General features: G+C 63.9%; 4 protein-coding genes across 4 annotated transcripts in view; 2 read left to right on the top strand and 2 right to left on the bottom strand.

Moving 5' to 3' along the window:
- RGS11 (regulator of G protein signaling 11) overlaps positions 1 to 5,512 on the bottom strand; it is a 9,007-nt gene extending 3,495 nt beyond the window's left edge. The window contains exons 1-15 of the mRNA XM_007453630.1: positions 5,450 to 5,512; positions 5,038 to 5,134; positions 4,911 to 4,961; positions 4,650 to 4,777; positions 3,988 to 4,039; positions 3,808 to 3,866; positions 3,520 to 3,596; positions 3,268 to 3,349; positions 1,958 to 2,026; positions 1,007 to 1,054; positions 863 to 924; positions 631 to 744; positions 437 to 552; positions 255 to 342; positions 30 to 168 (exon numbers count right to left, since the gene is read on the bottom strand). Coding sequence (XP_007453692.1) covers positions 30 to 168; positions 255 to 342; positions 437 to 552; positions 631 to 744; positions 863 to 924; positions 1,007 to 1,054; positions 1,958 to 2,026; positions 3,268 to 3,349; positions 3,520 to 3,596; positions 3,808 to 3,866; positions 3,988 to 4,039; positions 4,650 to 4,777; positions 4,911 to 4,961; positions 5,038 to 5,134; positions 5,450 to 5,512 — 1,245 coding nt within the window. The remainder of the gene's footprint in view (positions 1 to 29; positions 169 to 254; positions 343 to 436; positions 553 to 630; positions 745 to 862; positions 925 to 1,006; positions 1,055 to 1,957; positions 2,027 to 3,267; positions 3,350 to 3,519; positions 3,597 to 3,807; positions 3,867 to 3,987; positions 4,040 to 4,649; positions 4,778 to 4,910; positions 4,962 to 5,037; positions 5,135 to 5,449) is intronic.
- A 2,225-nt stretch (positions 5,513 to 7,737) lies between these two features.
- ARHGDIG (Rho GDP dissociation inhibitor gamma) lies at positions 7,738 to 10,405 on the top strand. Its single transcript, XM_007453629.1, has 6 exons — positions 7,738 to 8,044; positions 9,099 to 9,278; positions 9,356 to 9,439; positions 9,691 to 9,767; positions 9,849 to 9,912; positions 10,008 to 10,405. Exons 1-6 carry the CDS (start codon positions 7,972 to 7,974, stop codon positions 10,205 to 10,207), a joined length of 678 nt encoding a protein of 225 aa, XP_007453691.1. The 5' UTR covers positions 7,738 to 7,971; the 3' UTR covers positions 10,208 to 10,405.
- Positions 10,406 to 10,559: 154 nt separating this feature from the next.
- On the top strand, positions 10,560 to 13,586 carry PDIA2 (protein disulfide isomerase family A member 2). Its single transcript, XM_007453628.1, has 11 exons — positions 10,560 to 10,773; positions 11,395 to 11,601; positions 11,671 to 11,804; positions 11,883 to 12,020; positions 12,102 to 12,218; positions 12,308 to 12,433; positions 12,511 to 12,708; positions 12,803 to 12,923; positions 12,996 to 13,177; positions 13,313 to 13,423; positions 13,545 to 13,586. Exons 1-11 carry the CDS (start codon positions 10,560 to 10,562, stop codon positions 13,584 to 13,586), a joined length of 1,590 nt encoding a protein of 529 aa, XP_007453690.1.
- Positions 13,587 to 14,662: 1,076 nt separating this feature from the next.
- The window catches only part of AXIN1 (axin 1), a 61,125-nt gene continuing 55,074 nt past the window's right edge, over positions 14,663 to 20,713 (bottom strand). Inside the window, exons 7-10 of the mRNA XM_007453627.1 lie at positions 18,995 to 19,240; positions 17,222 to 17,329; positions 15,417 to 15,584; positions 14,663 to 14,789 (exon numbers count right to left, since the gene is read on the bottom strand). Of these exons, the coding sequence (XP_007453689.1) occupies positions 14,663 to 14,789; positions 15,417 to 15,584; positions 17,222 to 17,329; positions 18,995 to 19,240 (649 nt within the window). The remainder of the gene's footprint in view (positions 14,790 to 15,416; positions 15,585 to 17,221; positions 17,330 to 18,994; positions 19,241 to 20,713) is intronic.

The raw sequence follows: 20,713 nt of genomic DNA, 5'->3' as shown, positions 1-20,713 counted from the left end.
GGGGGAGCAGCGAGGGAGGAGGCACCCACCTTCTTCATCAGCATGTAGATGTGCAGCTGGGCGTCGTCCAGCACATGGCGGTGCGGCCGGCCCAGGCCCACCAGCGTCCGCTCCATCGTCCGGCTGTCAATGTTGACCCAGCGGGCAGCACCGGGGGCCAGGAACTGCCTGGCATGGGAGAGGGGAGCCCCGGTGGGTCTGGGCCATTCGGGCTGGCCGCTGCCCGCCCCCCGCCCCACCCCTGCGGCACTCACTGGTACACGGCGTGCACCAGGGCGGGGACCTGGGCCTGCCCTCCGTGGCGCAGCTCCTCACAGGCCTCCCAGAAGCTGAGGTTCTCGGCTGGGGGTCCGGGCACGGGGTCAGGCCCACACCAGGCTGGTGGAAACCTGGGGTGGGGGGTCTCGAGCAGGGAGCAGGGGAGGGAGCTTCTCACCACTGAACTCCTTCCTGAGAAAGTCCATGAAATGGGCCCGTCCCACAGGGTCTTCCAAGAGTTCCCGGAAGCTGAAGGCCCACTGCTCCACACGGAGCCTTGTGGGCATGGCCGCGCTGGGGGAGGGGTGGGTGGGTCAGGAGCACGAGGAAGGCAGGGGCACACCTGCAGCTCCTGGCCCACCCCGGGCTCACCTGGGTGCATTCATGGCCCAGTAGGTATCGTTGTCTGTGACCCAGGGGTTGCTGGGCAGGCACCCCGACATGATGGGGTCGTGCGGCCCACGCTGGCTGCTAAATTTCAGGTACCTGGGGGTGGAGGGTGGTGCCAGGGCCAGTGCAGGGAGTGCTGTGGGGACGAGGGCGCTGGAGGAAGGGTTTGGGCTCTGGGCTGGGGGTCTCCAGCCACCACCCCCATCCCACTCACGCCTCGAGGCAGACGGAGGACTTCACCCGGGCCCTGCCCAGTGCCTTTCGTAACCACTCGACCTAAGATGGGAGACCTGTGAGGGGCGCCGGGGCTGGGAGCCACCAGCCCACCCCTCCCCTCCCTTCTGCCCCCAGGACCTACCTCCCGCCTGTAGAAATCCACGGTCTTGGTCTGGAAGGGGCCGGTGGGCTGCAGTTAGAAGGCAGGTCCCTATAGGGACGGACATCCCACCCCTGCCCTGCCCTCCGGAGCCCTGGCCTCTAATGCAGGGGTCTGACTTTCCAGGACGCCTCCTGGGGCCTCAAGTCTGGACGTTTCGGGGTGTTCACCAAGCCCTCAGGTGCTCAAAGTTGCCTTGAGTTTCCCCAACTGTCACTATTTCATGTTTTCAAATGTACTGAAAGGAAGGGAGGGCAGACAGCACCCTCAGGATGCTTGTGATGCCAACCTTTCCTCTCAGCTATCTGCGTGAGTTTGCTGGAAATCACAAACCTATGACCGTAAACTATGATTCTGAAGTCAGGAAGATGTTTTCTCAGAAAGTACTAGATGACTCCGCTCTATGTTTTGGGTGTCGTGGGATCTGACTGAGGACTCTGCTGCTACAAAGTTCGGACCTGTGTCCTGGTCCAATTCCATCCAGTTTGGAGGCTTTGGAGGCGCATGGTTCATTCGGCCCTGGTTGCTCGGGCCCGTGGCCCTGCTCGCCACCCCTCCAAGTCCCCACAGACCCTGATACTGCCCTAGCCTGGGGGAAAAGACCCCCTCCCCCCATAGGGTCTACTGTACTTACTTGCACCCAGGGCAGCAGGTGGGAGGTGAGAGAGAGCGAGAGTTAGCAGGGGGCTGGGAGTCGGGGCAGTGAGCTGGGGAGCAAAGCAGGAGACTTGGAGTGACTGAGTCATGGGACATTTGGATGGACAAGTGGACAGGTGGGTGGGCAGCCCCCAAGCAGTCCCCTAGTGGTGGAGTGGGTGGGTAAAGTGGCAGGGGGGGAGGTGGAGGGGTTAAGGGAGGTGGGGGCACATGGAGCAGAGGGCACTGTGCAGGGGTGGGGAGTGGGCTGGGGGTGTGTGCATGCAGGGTCCTCACCATCTGCACTCGCCCAGCAGTGCAGGAATTCCGCTCTGGACCTTGCTCCAGCACGCTGGGGACCCCGGGCTGCAGAGGCGGGATGAGATGAAGCGGGGGCACAGCTCAGGCAGGCTGCTGAGACCCTCCTAACCCCATACACTGAAGCTCTGCGCCCAGGTCAGGCCCTAATGTGGAAACATGCTCAGGGGAACTCGGGACCTGCATGCTCTCTGCCCATCCCCACCCCAGGGCACCCTCCCTGTCTAGCCCACCCTGGTCCCCTCTCCAGCCCCTCACCCAGCTCCTGGCTCCTAAAGCCAAGTCTGTGACCTGCCCCCAAGCCCCCCGTTCTTCCTCGCCTCAGCCAAACTCACCTCCGAGCCCCTGGCTGCTCAGGCCAGAACCCCAGCCCTACCTGAGACAGCCCCTCTGGCCGCACCTCGTCCTGACCACCCCGTCCCCAGACACACATGCCTCCCCGGAGGCCACGGGCGCCATTACTGGTCCATCCACAGGACCACCGCCGGCCCTCAGCCCACTGCTCAGCCTTGGCCACACCCACTCCACCCTCAACGCCTGAGGCCCCGTGACCCTCAGGTGGAAGATTAAGGGTCATTTTCCCAGAGGCACTACCCACACCTGATGAGGTAATCAGGCCCCTGGGTGCCTCTTTTTTTTTTTTCATGGAGTTTTTCCCCCGGAGCTTCTATTCATGGTCCGCTGTGACTGCCCCTCACAGCACACATCTGTGTCTACTGGTCTCTCCACTGCCCCACACAGTAGGGGGACCTCAACCCACCTGCCAGGCCCACGGATCTGGGTAAGGCCTGACCCCAGGCCAGCACCGCAGAAGCTCTTGGCCTGTGACCTCAGTCCCTCATGCTGCAGCTAAGCCTGCCCCAACTCACCTCCCCCAACCCCAAGGGCCTTCAGGTGCCCCCACTCACCTTCCCCCACCCCAAGGGCCTTCAGATGCCCCCACTCACCTCCCCCCACCCCAAGGGCCTTCAGGTGCCCTCACTCACCACCACACCCCACACCCCCACCCTGCCCAGGGCCTTCAGGTGCCCACATTCTGCTTCCTTAGACCCAGAGAGAAGCTGCTGTGTCCTAGTCTGTGGGTGGGGGCAGCTCAGGCCTGGCCTTGTGACCTCTGGGTTCTCATGAACCACAGAAAAAGAACTTCCTGTCACCTGACAGGATCCCTAAAAGCATGTCCTTCCCAGGGGTCAGAAAGCAGGTCCTCCTCAGCGAGCACCTGAGGAGGCACACTGACTGCTAGCAGGACTCCGCTGCTGTCTAAGGACCACCCCCCACAAGGGGCTCACCGGGGGCCTGTTCACCAGCCAGTACGTCTGCTCCTGGCATGCGATGACCAGCCTGTCCCCCTTCCTGCGCTGCTTAGCTGCCCTGGGAGGGGGGCGGGTAGGCAGAGCTGGCGGGACACTGTGCCCACCACCTCAACCCCCACTTCAGGCCGCGGCCTGGGCAGGCAGCCAAGCCTGGGTGCGCTGTTTCTGGTCCCAGGGCTGCCAGTGCCTGGGCCGGGGGCGTGCGGGGCATGCAGGGCGTGGTCTCACCACAGCTGCTCTCTCGCCTGCATCACTACCAGGTCCCACGTGTGGCTGATCTTCCTGTGCAGCTGGTCATAGTGCTCCTGCAGAGTGTTGAGGTCTCCAGTGGGAAACTCCCTCTGGTGCCCAGCTCTGGGGTGTGGACTCCCCACCTCCCCTCTGAGACCACCTAGGGTGTTTGTGCTTGTGTATCCACATCACCCTGGGGTCTGGGCTGTGTGCTCTAGGGCCACAAGTAGGGACTGGGTTCCTCTGGCTGGATTCAGCCTGGGAGGGGTGGGGAGGGTGTCCCACCTTTTCGTGGTCAACCAGGCCCCCCCGCTTTCGGATGTTCTTCTTGGCCAGGTAGATGGCTGGAAGGACAGGGCACAGGTTGCAGAGGAGCAATGTCAGCTCCCCCTCCCCTGTGGCATCCCACCTGCAGCCACCAGTCCTGGGAGTTTGTCCCTGGCTAGCCCACCCCTCCTCACTCACCGTAGTCCAGCTCAGCGGCTGGCCACAGGGTGCTCATCCAGAAATAGGGCGTCTGGTGTGGTGCAAGGACAAAGGTATCTGTGACCTTCTGGGCCTTCCCCGCCCCAAGAGTCATCCCCACCCTCTCAGTTCCCTTGGGAGGAGACTGGGCTGGCTGGGGGGTATCTTCCCACTGCCCCAAGGCTCAGCTGACCATCCACCATTCCGTCCACCTGGACTGAGCTGCGCTTGGTTCACTGACTCTGGGCTCCCTGCCCAGGCCCAGGAAGTGGTTGTAGTGCTGGGGGGGTGGGGACTGAGGGCAGGCCCTGCCAGGGTCCCTGGTGTGGCCAGGGAGGGCAGGAGGGGGGGCTCCATCATGATTGAGGACGCACATTGAGGTGCAGGGATCCTGTCCTTAGGCCCCTTCTTCAGGGCTGGGGCCTAAGGGCCCCGGGTAAGCTGGTGGAGTCCTGGGCAGGTACTACCCCTTATGGGACCCTGCTAAAGGTCCCTCCCCTTAACTTGGTCTTTCTGTCACAGGGACGCTTCCAGTCCAGGCCTTTTGGGGAGGGGGCAGTGGACCACAAGATCTGCGGTGACATCACAGGTCCTGCTCCTGCCCCAGCCCCACCCCTTTCAGGAGTCTCTGCCAAGGCGCTGCCTGGTGGGATGGGTCCTACCTGCTCCCCGTTGAGCCTGACCTGGAACCTATAGGGCGTTTCATCCAGCCGGAGCTTGAGGTGGCAGGGGTCTCGCAGTGGGTATAGGTAGCCATGCCGCACTAGAAGGGTGCCCAGGTGCAGGGCCTCTGGGGAGCAAGGTGGTGAATTCTTAGTGGGGGGAGCCGAGCACAGTGGGCTTGGCCCCAGCCCTAGGCCATCAGCACAGCGACCCCAGGGCCGGGTATGGGGCGCAGGAAGAGCAGCGGGCTGACCCCTTACCCTCCTCTGTGATGCAGTACTTATGGATCAACCACTCCACGACGTCGTTGCCTGCATAGCAGAGACTGGGGTAGGGGGAGGCCGAGGCAGGGCCGGCACACCCCTCCCCGCCCCTGCAACACCTCACCAGTCACTGCGTGAGGAATGACGGTGACGAGCAGGCGCTGGCTCCGCATCTTCACGCCCTGGTCGGGGTCCTGCATACTCACGACCATCCGCTCCATCTGGGCAAAGGAGGTTGAGGGCCTGCGGTGGCCTCCTCCCCCACCCCCAGATCCAGATGCCCCGGAACAGCCCGGGATGCGCCGGATCAGTGTGCTTGAAGGGGGGGGGGGCGCGAGCGAGCGGCGACCCCAACCCCGGGGTCTCCGCCGCCCCACCCCGCTCACACAGTGCCATCGCCCCAGACCCGCGTCCACACTGGCGCGCTCGCGTAGTGTCCACACTCGCGTGCACCCGCACTCACTCCTCTCCTGCCCCTCCCGGCCTCGCGTGTCGGGAAATCGGGGGTGGGGGGCGGGCGGGATCACGGCACCCACCTTGCTCAGATGCGGCCTCTGCGCGCGGGGGTGCCCGCCGTGGGACGCGGGGCCGGCGGCCATGGCTGAGGCAGGCCCAGCGGGGCAAGGGTGTCCGGCCGCCCCGCCCCGCCCCTCCCCTCCTCTCCCGGGCCGCCGCCCCGCCCGCGAGTTAACCCTCCGCAGCGCGGGGTCTGGGGTCTGGGGACGCGCGTCCGATCATCCACCTCGAGCAGGCTCCCCTCACGTCACGAGAAACCGAGGCCCGTGCCCGCGGGAGCCTGCCTGAAGCTTCGAGAGGGGGCTTGGACCCACCCGGACAGCGTGGGGGGAATCAGCCTCTGCTGGGACGGCGGTGGGGGAGGCTCAGAGGTGGGGTGGGAACTCAGGGAAAGGATGGGGACTCAGAAAAGGGGAGAGGGGACTTGCGGGGAAGGAGGGCTGGGGTGGAGGATAACCGTTTAGGGTCACTGTAACCCCTCCCCCATACCCACCTCCTGTGTGGCGCCCCAGGATGTGGGCGACCAGTGGTGCAGGGGCTGTAAGGTCTGGGTGAGGGGTCGAACTGCCCTAGGAGTGTGTCCCTGCAACTGTGACACTGTCCCTGACGCATGCAGGTGCTACCGGGCTGGTATGACACTGCGTGGCTGCATAGGTGTGCTGGGCAGGGGCCCTTGAGGCCTGGGGGAATACGGCAGGCAGCTCACTTCCCCTCTGCTGCACTGATGATGCCTGGGGCAACAGTTGGGGAACAGACAGAGACCCCACCCGGGTTACCCCGAAACTGTGGGAGACTGTGGGAGGGGGCTTTACTGGGAGAGAAGATCTCAACGCCTGCCCCCCAAGATTCGTGGGCAACCTCTGGGCTCAGGGCCCAGCCTGGCCGTTTCTCTCCCTCCTCCAACAGCTTGGCCACCCACACCCCTTTTGTTGTGGCCATTTTAAAGTGGTGCAAACAGGTCTATTTCTGATTTTTAGGTGCGTGGGGCAGGGCAGGATGTCGGGGTTAGCCTTTGACCAGAGCCTCCAACATGGCCATCTGAACCCATTTCCACTGCAGGCAAAGCCATGTCCAGGCTGAGCTGGGGCAGGGGTACGGGAGGGGGGTTCTACCCTTCCCAGGTGCCATTCTCCCTTACATGCCAGTGAAATTCTCTCACCCAGCCCCACCCACACAGGTGGGGTCAGGCTGGCCCCAGGCCTGGCTGTCCTCTCTTCATGGATGGGCTTCCAGAGAGGCTGAAGGCCCCCAGAGGCCAGAGCTATCCCCAGCCTGGGGACAAGTGGCTTCCCTGACCACCCCAGGGAAGGGGCAGCAGGATGTGACCCTAGAAGGGCTGGGCTCCGGCTGGGGAGATTCTGCCTTGGAAAGACTGTGGGCAGGTGCGGCTCCAAGGGGGACAGTCGCCACCCTAGCACACGTGCCTCCCGCACCCACGGCCTGCTGGCCTCCTTCTCAGATAGGGGGCTCCTTTGGGCCAGGGCAGATCTGATCCTTGGGTGTCCTCAGAAATGGGGGGCGGAGGGGTGTAAGGAAGCAGGGGGACTCTAGCTGGTGTTCTGCCTCCCCCTCCACTTTGACCCAGCTGTCCCCAGCCTCAGGTCCAGCTCACCCCTGCCTCTGCCCCGCTGACCCCCATCCACCTGTCACAAGGTCTGTTTAGGCATCAAGACCAGAGGCCCCTTCTGTGTGCCCCTCTCAGCACTCCACCACACCATTCTGTTTCAGATCAGTGTCCTTTTCTCCCCAAGGACGGGGGCCTCTGAGCATAGAGCATGCAAAGACACCTCCACCGCCACCCCCCCCCACCACGCTCACACAGCCCAGTCAATAAACACTGGAATAATGGCTGTGTCTCCAGACTGCACCTCACTGTGTGTATGGACACTGGCCCCTCCATGCTGATGCCTGTGAACCTCTGGGGTGCAGGACCAGGAGGCTGTGCAGACACACACAGCATCCCCCACCCCCCAAGGCTGGGCAGACTCCAGGAGTCCCCTCTGCCCAGACATAAATAAGCTCCAGCGGGGGTGGGAGTAGGGGGAGGGGGAGGGACTGTCGGGCCCCAGGTGCGGCCTGCGCTGCCCGCAGGTAATGAGAGCCTGGGGACTTGTGGTGGGGGACGCACCTGCTCCACTCGCGCCCCCAGCCCCACCAGCCCCGCCCAGAGGGCTTCCCCGGAGACTCCCCAGACTCCGGGCGGCGCCGTGGGGTGGGGCAGCTCTGATGGCCAGAGCCAGGTGCAGGCGGGGCGGGATGCGGGGACCGTGACCGCGGCGGCTGTGCGGGGTCCGAGTGCGCCCGCTGTGGGGACGACCGGGTGCCGGCGCCAAGCGGGCGACACGCGCGTCTCTGCGGGGCTGCGCGGGGTCCGCGGAGCGGCTGGGGGCGCGCGGCGCGGGCGCGGCGCTGGGCGCGGGGGGCGCTCCCGGCCGGGATGAGCTCACCGCAGTCGCGCCGGGGCTGAGCGCCGAGCCGGGCGGCGGCGGGGCGGGCGGCGGCTCCTCGGCGGCTCGGCGGCGGGGCCGGGCCGCGGGCCACCATGCTGGGCCTGGACGCGTGTGAGCTGGGGGCGCAGCTGCTGGAGCTGCTCCGGCTGGCGCTGTGCGCCCGAGGTGAGCGGGCCGTGGCCAGGGCAGCCACGTGGGCGGGGGGGCTCAGCCCGGGGCGCTGCGGCTTCTCCCCCGCGGAAACTTTGGGGGCGCTCGTGGGGACCTCGCGGCGGGGTCCTCCGGCAGGGCTCTGGCGGGGGTGGGGGGCTTCGTCCAGGCCAGACACTCATGGGGCAAGGGGTCAAGAGTGGGCGAGTCTGTTTAGCCAGGGTGGCAGGGGGGCCCTCTCCCCGTGGGAACCTGCCCCTGAGGTCCCATCTCCCTTGGGTGGGGCTGGGGCTCCTTCAGGGAGGGTGTGGATCCCAGGAAAGACTGGAGCGCAGTGGGCAGGGACTCGGAAAGACCCTGCCCCAAGGCACCATGGGAGCTTCTCCTAGGACTGTGGGAAGGGCTCAGAAAGACCCCTGCGTTAAGGCGCCAGGGGAAGGGGCTTAGCTGACTGGGTCTGGAGGCACCTGGGGAGGTGGCCTCGGAGCATAAGTTGAGGGGTTTAGAGAGAACCACCCCTACCCTTCAGGAGCATTATGGGGAGGAACTCCCAAGACTGTGGGGAGGCATTCAGGGAACACAGTCCCTGAGCAGGTGGTTGGGGACCCTGAGAGGTGTCCGAGAGCCTTATGGGAATATGGGAAGAGGCCTAGGGCACTGGGGACCCTGGAGAGCAGCGAAAAGGCAGAGCCTCTGCTCTAGAGAAGACCTCAGCAGTAACCACTCCGTAGTGGTGGACCCTATCCCTTGGGGCTGTCCCCCATTTGGAGGACAGTCAGGGAGGGGCCTGGGATGAATGGGTGGGGCAGGAGGATGCAGCTGGAGCCTCCAGGGATCACCTGCCTCCATCTCTTGGGAGCCTTCTCCACTCCCCAGGCCCTTCCCGAAGAGGCTGGGTTTGGGCGCTGCTCTGCATCTTCTCGGCCCACCCCTCTCCCAGAGCTCTCACCGGACTCCTGTTAAGTTCCTTCCTTTGGGCAGTGGGAGGTCCAGCTGGCCAGACGGCAGGCTCCAGCAAATGCCAGGTCAGCTGGCAGCAGCTGCTCACACACCCTTCCCCGACCCCCAGTCCTCCTGACCGACAAGGAGAAGGGGCAGCTTCCGCCAGATGAGGTGCTGGATGAGGCCGTGCCGGAGTACCGGGCCCCGGGGAGGAAAAGCCTCCTGGAAATCCAGCAGCTGGACCCGGACGACAAGAGCCTGGTCAATTACAAGCGGGCGTTGCTGGGGCCTGAGCCACCTGCCGTGGGTATGCCCACGCCCTGGGCTGGGGTGGGGAGGGTGGGTTAGGGTTAGGGCACCTGTACACTTCTGGTTTCTCTTCAGACCCAAGCCTGCCCAACGTGCAGGTGACCAGCTTGACACTGATGTCTGAGCAGGCCCCAGGGCCCATCACCATGGACCTCACAGGTAACTCCCAGGATGCCTGGTGCGACCCTGAGCCCCAGGCAGGGACCTCACAGGTAACCCCCTCCGCAAAATACCAACTGATCTTTGGGGTAGAGACCTGGGCTCGTTGCCATGTACCTCTTAGGACCCGCCCATGCCCAATCCCAAGTACTCAGACCTAGACCTCACAGGTACAGGCCCCCCATGGGGGCTCCTGGGACAGGGTCTCAGCCATCACAGGAGTTCACACTTAGCTGCACTTTCCCTAACAGGGGAGTTGGCTGCGCTGAAAAACCAGGTGTTTGTCCTGAAGGAGGGTGTTGATTACAAAGTGAAGATTACCTTCAAGGTGAGGGAGCTGTCACGGGGGACACCAGCCAGCCACAGGCCCGTCCCCCCCAGGTTCCCCCTAACACCCTCTGTCCGTCAGGTCAATAAGGAGATCGTCAGTGGCCTCAAGTGTCTGCATCACACCTACCGCCAGGGCCTGAGAGGTGAGGGCTGCGTGGAGGGGGCAGCCGAGGGGGAAGGCTCGGGGTGGGGGCCAGTGGGGCAGAGGGCAGCCCCTGACGCCCTCGCCCTCCCCCAGTGGACAAAGCCGTCTACATGGTGGGCAGCTATGGCCCGAGCGCCCAGGAGTACGAGTTTGTGACTCCGCTGGAGGAGGCGCCCCGGGGCGCGCTGGTGCGGGGCGCCTACGTGGTCACCTCCTTCTTCACTGATGACGACAGGACCCCCCACCTGTCCTGGGAGTGGGGCCTCCACATCTGCCAGGACTGGGAGAGCTGAGCGCCCCCTGCCCCAGGGCTGTGTTCCCACTTGCGGTCCTGGTCTCCCCCACCTGTCAGTCACTGCAAGGGACCCCTGACCATTCCCCGGACCCCTCAGTGGCCAGACCCCCCTGCCCTCTGCCCTGTCCCGGGATGCCCCCTCCCCAGGCCTGGCACTGTGCCCTGAACAGTCCTATTAAACGTTGCTCTGTCTTGGTGCCCTCGGTGTCGCCTGTCTGCCTCCCCGCCCCCGGGGTGGGGGGGCCTCCCAGCCTTATCTTCCCTGCAACCAGGCTTGCGTGCCACGTGGCGGCAGCTGCTTGGCCCCCCACCCCCTTATCTGCCCCCGCCCCGTGGGCCCCGGCACTGCCATGGACGGCCAGCTCCTGCCAGTGCTGCTGCTGCTGCTGCTCGGGGCCTCAGGCCTGTGGGGACAGGGGCCAGGGCCCGAGGGTCCCTTGGAGGAGCCCCCTGAGGAGGAGCCCCCCGAGGAGGAGCCCCCGGAGGAGGATGGGATCTTGGTGCTGAGCCGGCAGACCCTTGGCCGGGCCTTGCGGGAGCACCCTGCCCTGCTGGTGGAGTTCTGTGAGTGCTTGGGGCCGGTGGGGCTGGGAGACCCGCAGGGGCCACCTGGGGGGTTCTGCCCCCCCCCATGCCAGGGCCACTCGCACCCACTGTGCTCCTGGAGCTCTGTCAGAAGATACCCGAGGCACAGCCCTGGGGCTGAGCTGGGCCTGGGGGTCCAGCCTCACAGTGGTGAAGGGCACAGGTGCAGGGGAGACCCACGGTCATTGTCCTTCTACAAACTCTTCCGTAAAGGGCCAGCCAGCATTCAGGCTTCCACATTCTTCCGGGTTTTTACAAGTTTTTCACACGTGAGAGCCATTCTTAGCCGGCAGGCCTCAACAGGCAGATGGCCTGGCGCCGGCCTCAGGGGGCGGCAACGGAAAATTCCTCCTGAATTCAGTCAGGACAGTACTGGCCACTGCCTCCCCAAGCTGGGGGCCTTGAGGAGGCTGGTCTCCAGTGCTTGAGCTCCATGTGGCCAAGGCTCAGGTGGGCCCCTGATGAGGGAGGTGTGGACAGGACATGCTTGCTCCCTGCTGGGCCTGACTGGCCCCAAGGTCGGCCAGCTCTGGCCTGGCGGGAGCAGGGGCTACGGCTGGGGCCATGGAGGCCTGGGGCGCTCATGGCCCTGTCCCCCAGACGCCCCATGGTGTGGGCACTGCAAGGCACTGGCCCCTGAGTACAGCAAGGCGGCTGCCCTGCTGGCAGCAGAGTCGGCCAAAGTCAGGCTGGCCAAGGTGGACGGGCCCGCGGAGCCAGAGTTGGCCAAGGAGTTTGCGGTGACAGAGTACCCCACGCTCAAGTTCTTCCTTGACGGGAACCATATGCACCCGGAGGAGTACACTGGTGCGGGGAGTGGGCATGGGTGGGTGGGCAGGTGGCAGGGCTGGCCCAGGCTGAGGGGAATCTCTGCAGGCCCCTGGGAGGCTGAGGGCATCGCTGAGTGGCTGAGGCGGCGGGTGGGGCCCAGTGCCACGAGGCTGGAGGATGAGGAGGGCGCCCGAGCGCTGATAGATGCCCGGGATGTGGTGGTCATTGGCTTCTTCCAGGTGAGCTGGTGGCATGGGGGCTGGGCCTGGGAGCAGGGTCTGTGAGGCCAGTCAGCATCATAGGCTCGGGCCCCTTAGGACCTGCAGGACAAGGATGTGGCTACCTTCCTGGCCCTGGCCCAGGATGCCCTGGACATGAGCTTTGGCCTCACCAACCAGCCTCAGCTCTTTGAGAAGTTCGGCCTCACCAAGGACACTGTGGTCCTCTTCAAAAAGGTGGGTCAGGCCCAGAGTCAGGGCAGAAGTGGGGGTCGGAGTCAGGGTGATGGCTCCTGCTGACCCACCGGCGCTGTCCAGTATGACGAGGGGCGGGCAGACCTCCCAGTGGATGAGGAGCTGGGCCTGGACCAAGGGGATCTGTCACGCTTCCTCCTCACGCACAGCATGCACCTGGTCACGGAGTTCAACAGCCAGGTGAGTGGGGCCGGAGGGCAGGTGCGGGTGGGAGCGGAGGATGGGAGGCGAGCGCGGGAGCAGCCCACGAGCGCCACTTGCCCCCGCAGACGTCCCGTAAGATCTTTGCAGCCAGGATCCTTAACCACTTGCTGCTGTTCGTCAATCAGACGCTGGCCCCCCACCGGGAGCTGCTGGTGGGTTTCCGGGAGGCGGCTCCCGGCTTCCGCGGGCAGGTACTGGCTCAGCCCATGGGTAAGGGGTGAGGTGGCAGTGGGGAGGCAGGGCGCCCACGCGGACTCCCTGCTGGCAGGTACTGTTTGTGGTGGTGGACGTGGGCGCCAGCAACGACCACGTGCTCCAGTACTTTGGCCTCAAGGCCGAGGAGGCCCCCGCCCTCCGCTTCATCAACATTGAGACCACCAAGAAGTACACGCCTGCGGACAGGGGGCCAGTCACCGCCGCCTCGGTTGCAGCCTTCTGCCACGCAGTCCTGGGTGGGGAGGTCAAGGTCTGCTGCTGGACTGCCCAGTTGGGGGGCGGGGGTGGGAGCAGCGGCTCTTGGGAGAGACCCCCCCAATAAAGCACCTGGCCGGTTCTCCCAGCCTTATCGCTTGAGCCAGGAGGTCCCCCCCAACTGGGACCAGCGGCCAGTCAAGACGCTCGTGAGCAAGAATTTCGAGCAGGTGGCTTTTGATGAAACCAAGAACGTGTTTATCAAGTTCTGTGAGTGCAGAGGGCAGTGGGCTAGTGGGGAGCAGGGACCCTGCTGGCTGTACCGATGCCCCCCTGTCCTAGATGCCCCATGGTGCACCCACTGCAAGGAGATGGCCCCGGCCTGGGAGGCACTGGCTGAGAAGTACAGGGACCACGAGGACATCGTCATCGCTGAGCTGGACGCCACGGCCAACGAGCTGGAGGCCCTCCCTGTGCACGGCTTCCCCACCCTCAAGTACTTCCCAGCGGGGCCCGGTCGGAAGGTGAGGCAGGACCCCGTCCTTGGTCTGGGCTCAGTCTAGGCTCTTCAGACCTCGGCTGGAGACGCACTGTGGCCTCGGAGGGCTGGCCTTAGACCCTGGACGGTGTGTCCCCCAGACCTGCCCATCCTTCCTCAGGTGATTGAATACAAAGGCACCAGGGACCTGGAGACCTTCTCCAAGTTTCTGGACAGTGGGGGTGAGCTGCCTGCAGAGGAGCCCACGGAGGTGCCCGGAGCCCCCTTCCCGGTGGGTGTCTCTGTCCCAAGGCTCCAGGTCTCTGGACGAGTCCTCTGGATGCGTGGCTGTGACATGGGCTGGGCTGGGCTGAGGGTGCAGCTTCCAGCTGGGTCTCTATGACCCTTTCCAGGAGATGCCAGAAAACACCACGGAGCCCAAAGACGAGCTGTAGTTGCACCGCTGTCAATGCCCACCCGGGGAGCCGTGTCCCTTGGTGCCCATGGAAGCTGTGGGCTGTGAATAAAGAGCTCTGGTCCTGGACTGTGTGTGTGGTTCCTGAGCAAGCCAGGCCCCCTGGCCCTTGGTTTGGGCCCAATCTCAGCCTCCTGGGTCCTTCACATCTTGGATGAAAGATGGGTCCCTGGCTCAGGTCTGAGGCTCCACTGGGGCAGGAAGGGGGAGCATGGCATTGCTGCCGGCTTCAGGCCCACTCTCTCTCCCAAGCTCTGCTAGCGTTGCTCCACGGCGCCCCCTCCCCGCCACGGAGGCTGGCCTGACTTCCTTTGGTGGCTGGGAGACAGGGCACACATCCCAGGAGCCAGCCGAAGGGCATTCCCACCAGCCACGTTGGACAGGTGCAGTCCACAGCCAGGGAAGATTCAAAAATGGTTTTATTTCATTATTATCCAAGTACCTTTGAAAAGATAACTGTACAAGTCAGCGCATGAAAAACGGGCTTGGGGCCGTCCCTCCCCGCTGGCCCAGGCCTGAGAAATGTACATATTTACATGGGCCCTTAGGAGGAAGGAGCCCGGGACCCGCTGAGCCCACGCTTGGGCCTCGGTGCTCCGTCGCCGGGTCCACACAGTGAGGCAAGACACAAGCTGTGTTGAAGGCACTCGGTGACATGTACAATGGACAGAGGCCCCACGGGGCCCCCTGCACCACGGCTCTGGGACAGGCCTGACCAGGGCAGGCCATGGCAGGCGAGTCCTGGAAGGAGCAGAGCCTGTGGGGTGAGCGCCGGGGGCGTCCGCGGTTAGCAGCAGGGGGCCGTGGGGGAGGGTCTCAAGGCGGCCCCATGGTGGGCTCCCTGCTGGGTGGGCTCTTGAGTGTCCTGCAGAGGAGTGGGTGGAAGCCTGTGGGACCCCAGAGGGACCCCCGCCCTCCTGGACACAGACAGACCAAAGGGCTGGCAGCTGTGAGGCGGGCAGCACCTGGCCTTCCGCCAGCAGCTGCGTGTCTGCCACACTCTCACAAGCCGGCACAGGCCCTCGTGGTGCAGAGCGCGGAGGCCAGGCCCGCGCGTCAGTCCACCTTCTCCACCTTGCCGATGACCTTCTCCTCGAAGACGGGCAGCACGGCCCCGTCCTCGCGCACCTCCTCGAACACCACGCCGCATTCGAACTCGTCGCTGACCTTCTTGAAGTAGTATCTGCGGGTGGGAGGGGCGGTGAGGGCGGCAGTGTCCGGCAGTTTGGCGGCCACCCCGACACCTCCTGCAGGGCACGCGAGCCGGTTCTGCCCGGTGCCTGAGTGCCGGTGCTTGACACGTGCGGTGACCACAGGCAGGGTCCCTGCCCCGGCCTCTAGGTGCTGTGGGGGAGGAGTGGGTGGGCGTGGGGTTTCTGTCCTCTCCACTGGGCTAAAGCACCTGCACTCGGCCCAGGGCCCCTCCAGTGGCCACAGAAAACCACCCAGGCAGGCCCACCGTGGGCTGACCCCAGCCGAGACCCCATGGGCCCCACCCGACCTACAGAGCCCAATGAGGAGCCTGCAGGGGCTGGTCTCAGGCCGGCAGGGCTGGGCAGCCCAGGGCAGACCTGCGGAGGATGGTTAGGAGGCTGAGACGAGGCCGACTCAGGTCACACCAGCACAGGGACCAACAGACCCTCCAGACCCCTTGCTCGGCCTGGAGCCCTTAGCCACCTGAGATCACCCATGCCCCATCCATCGCGGGGCTCACGCGGACAGCCCGTGGCCAGACAGGTGGAGGCAAGGACTCAACGAGGCACGAGCACACAGCACTGTCTCCTGAGCTGACCCCACCAATGCCTCTCACCTGTAGTTGCCTTTCTTGGTCAGCAGCTCCTTGAACTGGCCCAGGGTGACCGCACGGCCCCTCACCAGGGTCCGGTAGGGGATGGGCTCCCCACAGAAATAGTAGGCCACGACGATGCTGTCACACGACTGGGCACTCCCACCGCCTGCTTTCCTCTGCGATTTTGTCCTGGGGGGTGGAGAAGCAGCGGTGACGGCTGGGCCCCAGGCCCCCCAGTAAACGACAGAGCAGGGCCTGCAGGGTGGGCTGTGCCACGCTCAGAAGTGCCACACATCCACAGGCCCCGACGCCCGCCCCACCCACATAGCCACGTCCAGCCCCGGGGGCTCACCCCGCGTGGTGCCTCAGCCCAGGTTTCCAGTCCTGCGCCAGCCACATGCCCTGACCCACGCGGACAGCAGCTTGTCGCCTGCCCGCCAACTGTCCAACCGGCGCCTCAGCCTGCCCACCACCCACTGTGAGGCCCTGGTCTCACTGTGGCTTGAACTGCCTGGCGGGCAGCACCCACTACCCAGACCACGTGAAGTTGGGCGAGCAGGCTTCTCAGAGCCAGAACCCTCAGCAGATGCCTCTGCTGGGCTGCATATGACAGCCAGGCCACGGAACCCGCCACAGCCACCGCCTCGAGGCTGGGCTAAACTGCTCGTGTCCTAGTAAGGCCTACAGCCCCAAACTTCAGAAACACCTAAGGCCAGGGAATGGACGAATAGAACTGTGACAGATCCTGACACAGATCTGCCTCATGGCAGAGAGCTTGTCACAAGACCATAAGCAGCAGCCAGCCACACTTCCAGAGACCGCTGAGGCCAGCAGCGCCTCCCACCCAGGCTGAGGCAGCACCCGTCTCCTCTAGCGTCCTGTCCTGTGACTGCTCCAGAGCTGCACAGGTGGAGCCTGGCACAGCCCTTGCCCTGGCCAGCTGGGCGTGTCAGTGTCATGTCAGGAAGGCCACCTGAGCTCACAGCAGGCTCTACTCTCCCTGGGGACCCCCCCCTGCCCCGGTGCTCCTGGGCACAGAGCAGGCTGTCACCTCAGCTGTGTGGCCATCCACTGCCTGAGCCAGGCTCCCAGCACCCGCTTCCCTTCCCTCAGTCCTGCGACCTCAAGCCCAGGCTGTCCTGGGAGCCCAGCTGGAGTTCCTGTGGGGTCCATTCTCTGCAGAAGGGACACCAAGTCCCTGCTTCTCCAGGGGCCACTGGAGGAGTGACCTATGGGGAGGCCGTGAGCCCATCAGCACACTCAGCCGGGTGTGACCAAGTACTTGTGGGGTCAGCCCGGCAAAGCTGAGGTGGGGGCCCCTTCCTTCTTCTCTGTCTTGAGCAGAAGTACAGGGACAGGGTGGCCAGCACTGTCTACATACGGCCCTCGGCTCCCCAGTGCCCAGCCTGGCCCGCACATGCCCAGGGAGCCGACCCGCAGATGCCTGTGGTCCACGTGAGAACAGAGCCCGCTTGCTGTGCACAAGTGCCCGGGGCTGATGCTTCCGGTCAGCAGTGCCAGGGGAGTCAGGGTTACAGCCCTGAACCCATCAAGCCAGGCAGGTCGCTGACCAGCGAGTCCCAAGGCCTGGTGGCAACGTGAGGCCCGAGTGCGGGTGGCGAGTGAACCTCCTCTCTGGCCCGTTGGTCACTTATCACCACGTGGACGGTCAGACGGTTCCTTTGACAGAGATACACTTGCAGACCCAGCTCTTCAGGTGCAGTGCCTGAGCTCCCATCGCGGGCACAGCTGCGCGACTGCAGCACCTGGCCGGAGGTGCAGTATGGCTGGGCAGTACCGGGAAGACCCGGGGGGAGCGCACGTACTCTGTCTCGGAGAGCTCCAGGTCGGACACCGCTGGCACCACGCTCAGCACGGGCGTGCACGCTGGCCTGACACAGGAGCGCCCCCGCTGGATGACCTCCTGCACATACCTAGGGAACAACGGCGTCAGTGAGCCGCATGGGCCTGGGCAGGGCCTCCAGCAGCAGTTGGCGGTGACCACAGGAGACCAGCGGGAAGACGGAGCAGGGGCTCCCAAGACGCTCTGTCACCACAGACGAGGCTCCCACTGTGTGCAGCGGACAAGACACCAAAGCCCTCCTTGGGCTGTGGAGCAGGGCGGGAGGATCAGGGCTCCATCCGGATGAGTCTAGAGGCCGATATTGCTTCCATCCATCCAGGGTTCCCAGACCCTCATCTGGGCAGAGCCTCGGGCACTGGGAACATGCTGGGGTCCTGTCACTTCATGCACACTCAGAGGAGCCTTCGCCTTCCGAGAGGAGCTGCCCTGGCCTCCTCCCTGGGGTGCAGCTCTTCCTACTCAGCATTCGACACAGACCTGGGCTCTGGAGCGCGACCACTGCTCCGTCTGAAGGGGACTTGCTGCCTGGCAGCTCCTCTCCCAGTGGCCTTCCACCCCAGGGGCGATGCTCTGTGGGCCCTGACACAACTTCTACCTTCGCCGGCCTGGGTGGAGGTCACCCCATGAGGAGGGCCCAGCTCTCTGGTCTGTAGCCATTTACAAAAGGCCCACGTGCCCTAGACTGACCACCGTGGAGGTGCCAGAGCCGCCTGTGTGGCTCAGCTCAGCGTCACCAGCCAGACAGGACGTGCCGCTGGGCAGGGCCTGTGAGTACTCACAGGAAGAACAGACAACGGGCAGCAAGGATGATGGGCCAGGAAGCCCCTGCAGGGGGTCCTCACGGCAGGGAGGGTGTCCACACGCCCTGGCCCCCACGGTGGCCCCGCTGCTGCCCCACTGGCCTCCAGCTTACAGGCTAGCATCAGGCGAGGCCACCTGCACAGCCTGCTCCCCGGCTCTATGCTGACGAGCAAGATCACGGGGTGTGAGACAGCTAGGCGTAAACATGGTCACCTTCAGTGACCCGGGGGACGCATGCGGGCTTCCAGCTATGCCCGAGACAGACACTGGGCAGGGTCTGCACCCTGACACCAGCTTCCCCAGAGCAGCACGGACCCAAACACGGTGAGGCCAGACCCCAGATGCCCAGCTGACCAAGGGCAATGGGAGCCAGTAACATCTAAGAAAAACAGTGGCTGCAGTTTGATGACCACACTCCCCAGATTTCCAGGCCCGGGAAAGTGACCTCAAAGGCCAAGCTGCAAGGACCCAGCCTGGAGGCAACCTGTCCCCCATAAAGGGGAGGCCTTCCTGCCCCGCTGGGGCCACCCTGGCCCTGAAGGCCAAGGAGGGCACAGTGAGGAGGGCTGTGGGGCTGGGGTCTTTCCAGGAAAAGAGTTTACACCCACGCACATCTCAGCACCGACGTCCTGCCTGAACGTGACATCAGGGCTCCCCTCCGTGTAGCTGTGAACCACATGTTTCGGGTCCCCTTCGTGGAGGCAGCTGGGAGCCCCCAAGACCGCCCCCTTCTGGCTCAGCCAGCACAGCAGCCAGTGGTCATCTGACTGTGACCTCCGGCAGTCCCAAGGTAAGGGCGAGTGAGCGCATGCGCAGGGCAGTTGCAACACAGGAAAGGCTCCCCCTCCCTCCCCAGGGGGACAGTGTGATGACCACCTGCCCTCCCAGCCCTCGGCCACACAGCAGGCAGCCCTGCTCTCCCGAGGTCCCATACCTCTGCCTCGAGGGCGCCTTGCTGGCCCTCTTCTCCTCCTCCTCCAGGCGCCGGCGGGCCTCCTCCAGCTGCGTCAGAGGGTTGGGGGCCGGGTTGGGTGGCATCGTGGGGTCCTGGATGAAGAGATGCGAGGGCTGCACGGAGGTCCGGAGCTGGGCGCTGACCCAGGGGTGCACGGCCCCGGGGCGCTCGATGGACAAGGGCCGGGAGCTTTCGTGGGCCTGCTGCTTTTTTGCCCCGGACGACCTGTGGGGCCAGAGAACAAGGTGAGCAGCGCCCACACCCCCCACGGTCCCCTGCACCTCGAACGTACAGTCCTTCCTGGAAACTTGTGTACTGAAATATAAATCACATCCTATGTGAATACTTTTTTTTTTCTGCTTCCCCATGAAAACTTTTAAAGAAAAGTTTTCAGTGTTATTGAAAAGTATTTTGATATTAAAATAAGTGCTCTTTGTGAAAAACCTGAAACAGTCAGGAAATTCAAAGAAAAAAATAAATGTAATTCAGCAACGGCCACTCTCAGTATATTCAGTGTATTTCCTTCTCCATTAAAAACACTTGACACAGGGACTTCCCTGGTGGCACAGTGGTTAGGAATCCGCCTGCCAATGCAGGGTACATGGGTTCGAGCCCTGGTCCAGGAAGATCCCACATGCCGTGGAGCAACTAAGCCCACGCGCCACAACTACTGAAGTCCCCGTGTCCTAGAGCCCATGCTCCACAACAAGCAGAGCCTATGGCAACGAGAAGCCCGCGCACCGCAACAAAGAGTAGCCCCTGCTCGCCACAACTAGAGAAAGCCTCTGTGCAGCAACGAAGAACTAACGCAGCCCAATATAAATAAGTTAAAAAGAAAACCAAAAATACTTGACGTAATTAGCATAATTCTGAACATGTGATCTTTCCTGATTTCCCCCTCCACGTGACATCACGCTCTCCATCATCAGACAGTGAGAATGTGCTTTACATCTGTGTGACCTGCTGTCACTCAATCACTGAATGGAATTCGAGTGAAAACATCTGCCTCTCTCAGCTAGGCTGGAGGCCTCAGAAAGGGGGGCTTAGCCCCAGGAGCAAAAAGGAGGGAATCCCAAGAAGGGGGCCCTGGCAAGAGTTGGTTGACCCAGTGCCCTTGTGATGCCAGAACTGCCCAGGGAATGTACGCCAGGGGGAGGTGAACTCCTCCTAAAAAGTCCCACAAGGCCAGCCACAGGGAGACCTCACCCCATCCCCCTACCCCTCACTCCCTGGCCCCACCTTCCCCCCATTCTCCCCTCTACGGGCCTCACCTCCCCTGGGCCCACAGATCCCAAGAAGTGCCTGGTGGAGATGCTGCAGCATCAGCATTTGATAGAACCTGCAGCCCAGCCAGAGGACAGGAGCCTTCCAAACCCAGGAGGCTGTTTCTAGAGTCTCACTCTTTACCCACAGAAGCCCTCCAACCCTCCATTTGGGGTTGGGGGAGCAGCCAAGGACAGAGCCAGTCCTTGTGAAAATCGCAGAAGACAGAAATCCAGAGAAGCCAAAAATCCACCCCCACCAGACCAAGAGAGGGGCTCCCAGAGAGGCCCCCCCACCAGGTCAGGCTCTGTGACTGCAAAGGGTCTGCACACTGGCAGGGGGCTTGTTCCAAGGTTACGTGGAACAAGGGACCCTGTGTTGCCAATGACCTGCCTCACCTGCCTCACACACACCACTCGGCCCTTCCCAGGAATG

The sequence above is a fragment of the Lipotes vexillifer genome, unplaced genomic scaffold (genome assembly GCF_000442215.2).
Source record: "Lipotes vexillifer unplaced genomic scaffold, Lipotes_vexillifer_v1.1 scaffold914, whole genome shotgun sequence".
In the NCBI taxonomy this organism is placed as follows: Eukaryota; Metazoa; Chordata; class Mammalia; order Artiodactyla; family Lipotidae; genus Lipotes; species Lipotes vexillifer.
This window is presented reverse-complemented; position numbering and strand designations above follow the sequence as displayed.

Excerpts from the sequence above, each read along its gene's own strand:
- ARHGDIG (XM_007453629.1), top strand. The coding sequence starts at position 7,972 with ATGCTGGGCCTGGACGCGTGTGAGCTGGGGGCGCAGCTGCTGGAGCTG. Across the intron at positions 9,279-9,355 it reads GCCTGAGCCACCTGCCGTGG|ACCCAAGCCTGCCCAACGTG; the intron begins GTATGCCCACGC and ends GTTTCTCTTCAG. Across the intron at positions 9,913-10,007 it reads CTACCGCCAGGGCCTGAGAG|TGGACAAAGCCGTCTACATG; the intron begins GTGAGGGCTGCG and ends GCCCTCCCCCAG.
- PDIA2 (XM_007453628.1), top strand. The coding sequence starts at position 10,560 with ATGGACGGCCAGCTCCTGCCAGTGCTGCTGCTGCTGCTGCTCGGGGCC. Across the intron at positions 12,219-12,307 it reads TCACGGAGTTCAACAGCCAG|ACGTCCCGTAAGATCTTTGC; the intron begins GTGAGTGGGGCC and ends TTGCCCCCGCAG. Across the intron at positions 12,434-12,510 it reads CTCCCGGCTTCCGCGGGCAG|GTACTGTTTGTGGTGGTGGA; the intron begins GTACTGGCTCAG and ends CCCTGCTGGCAG.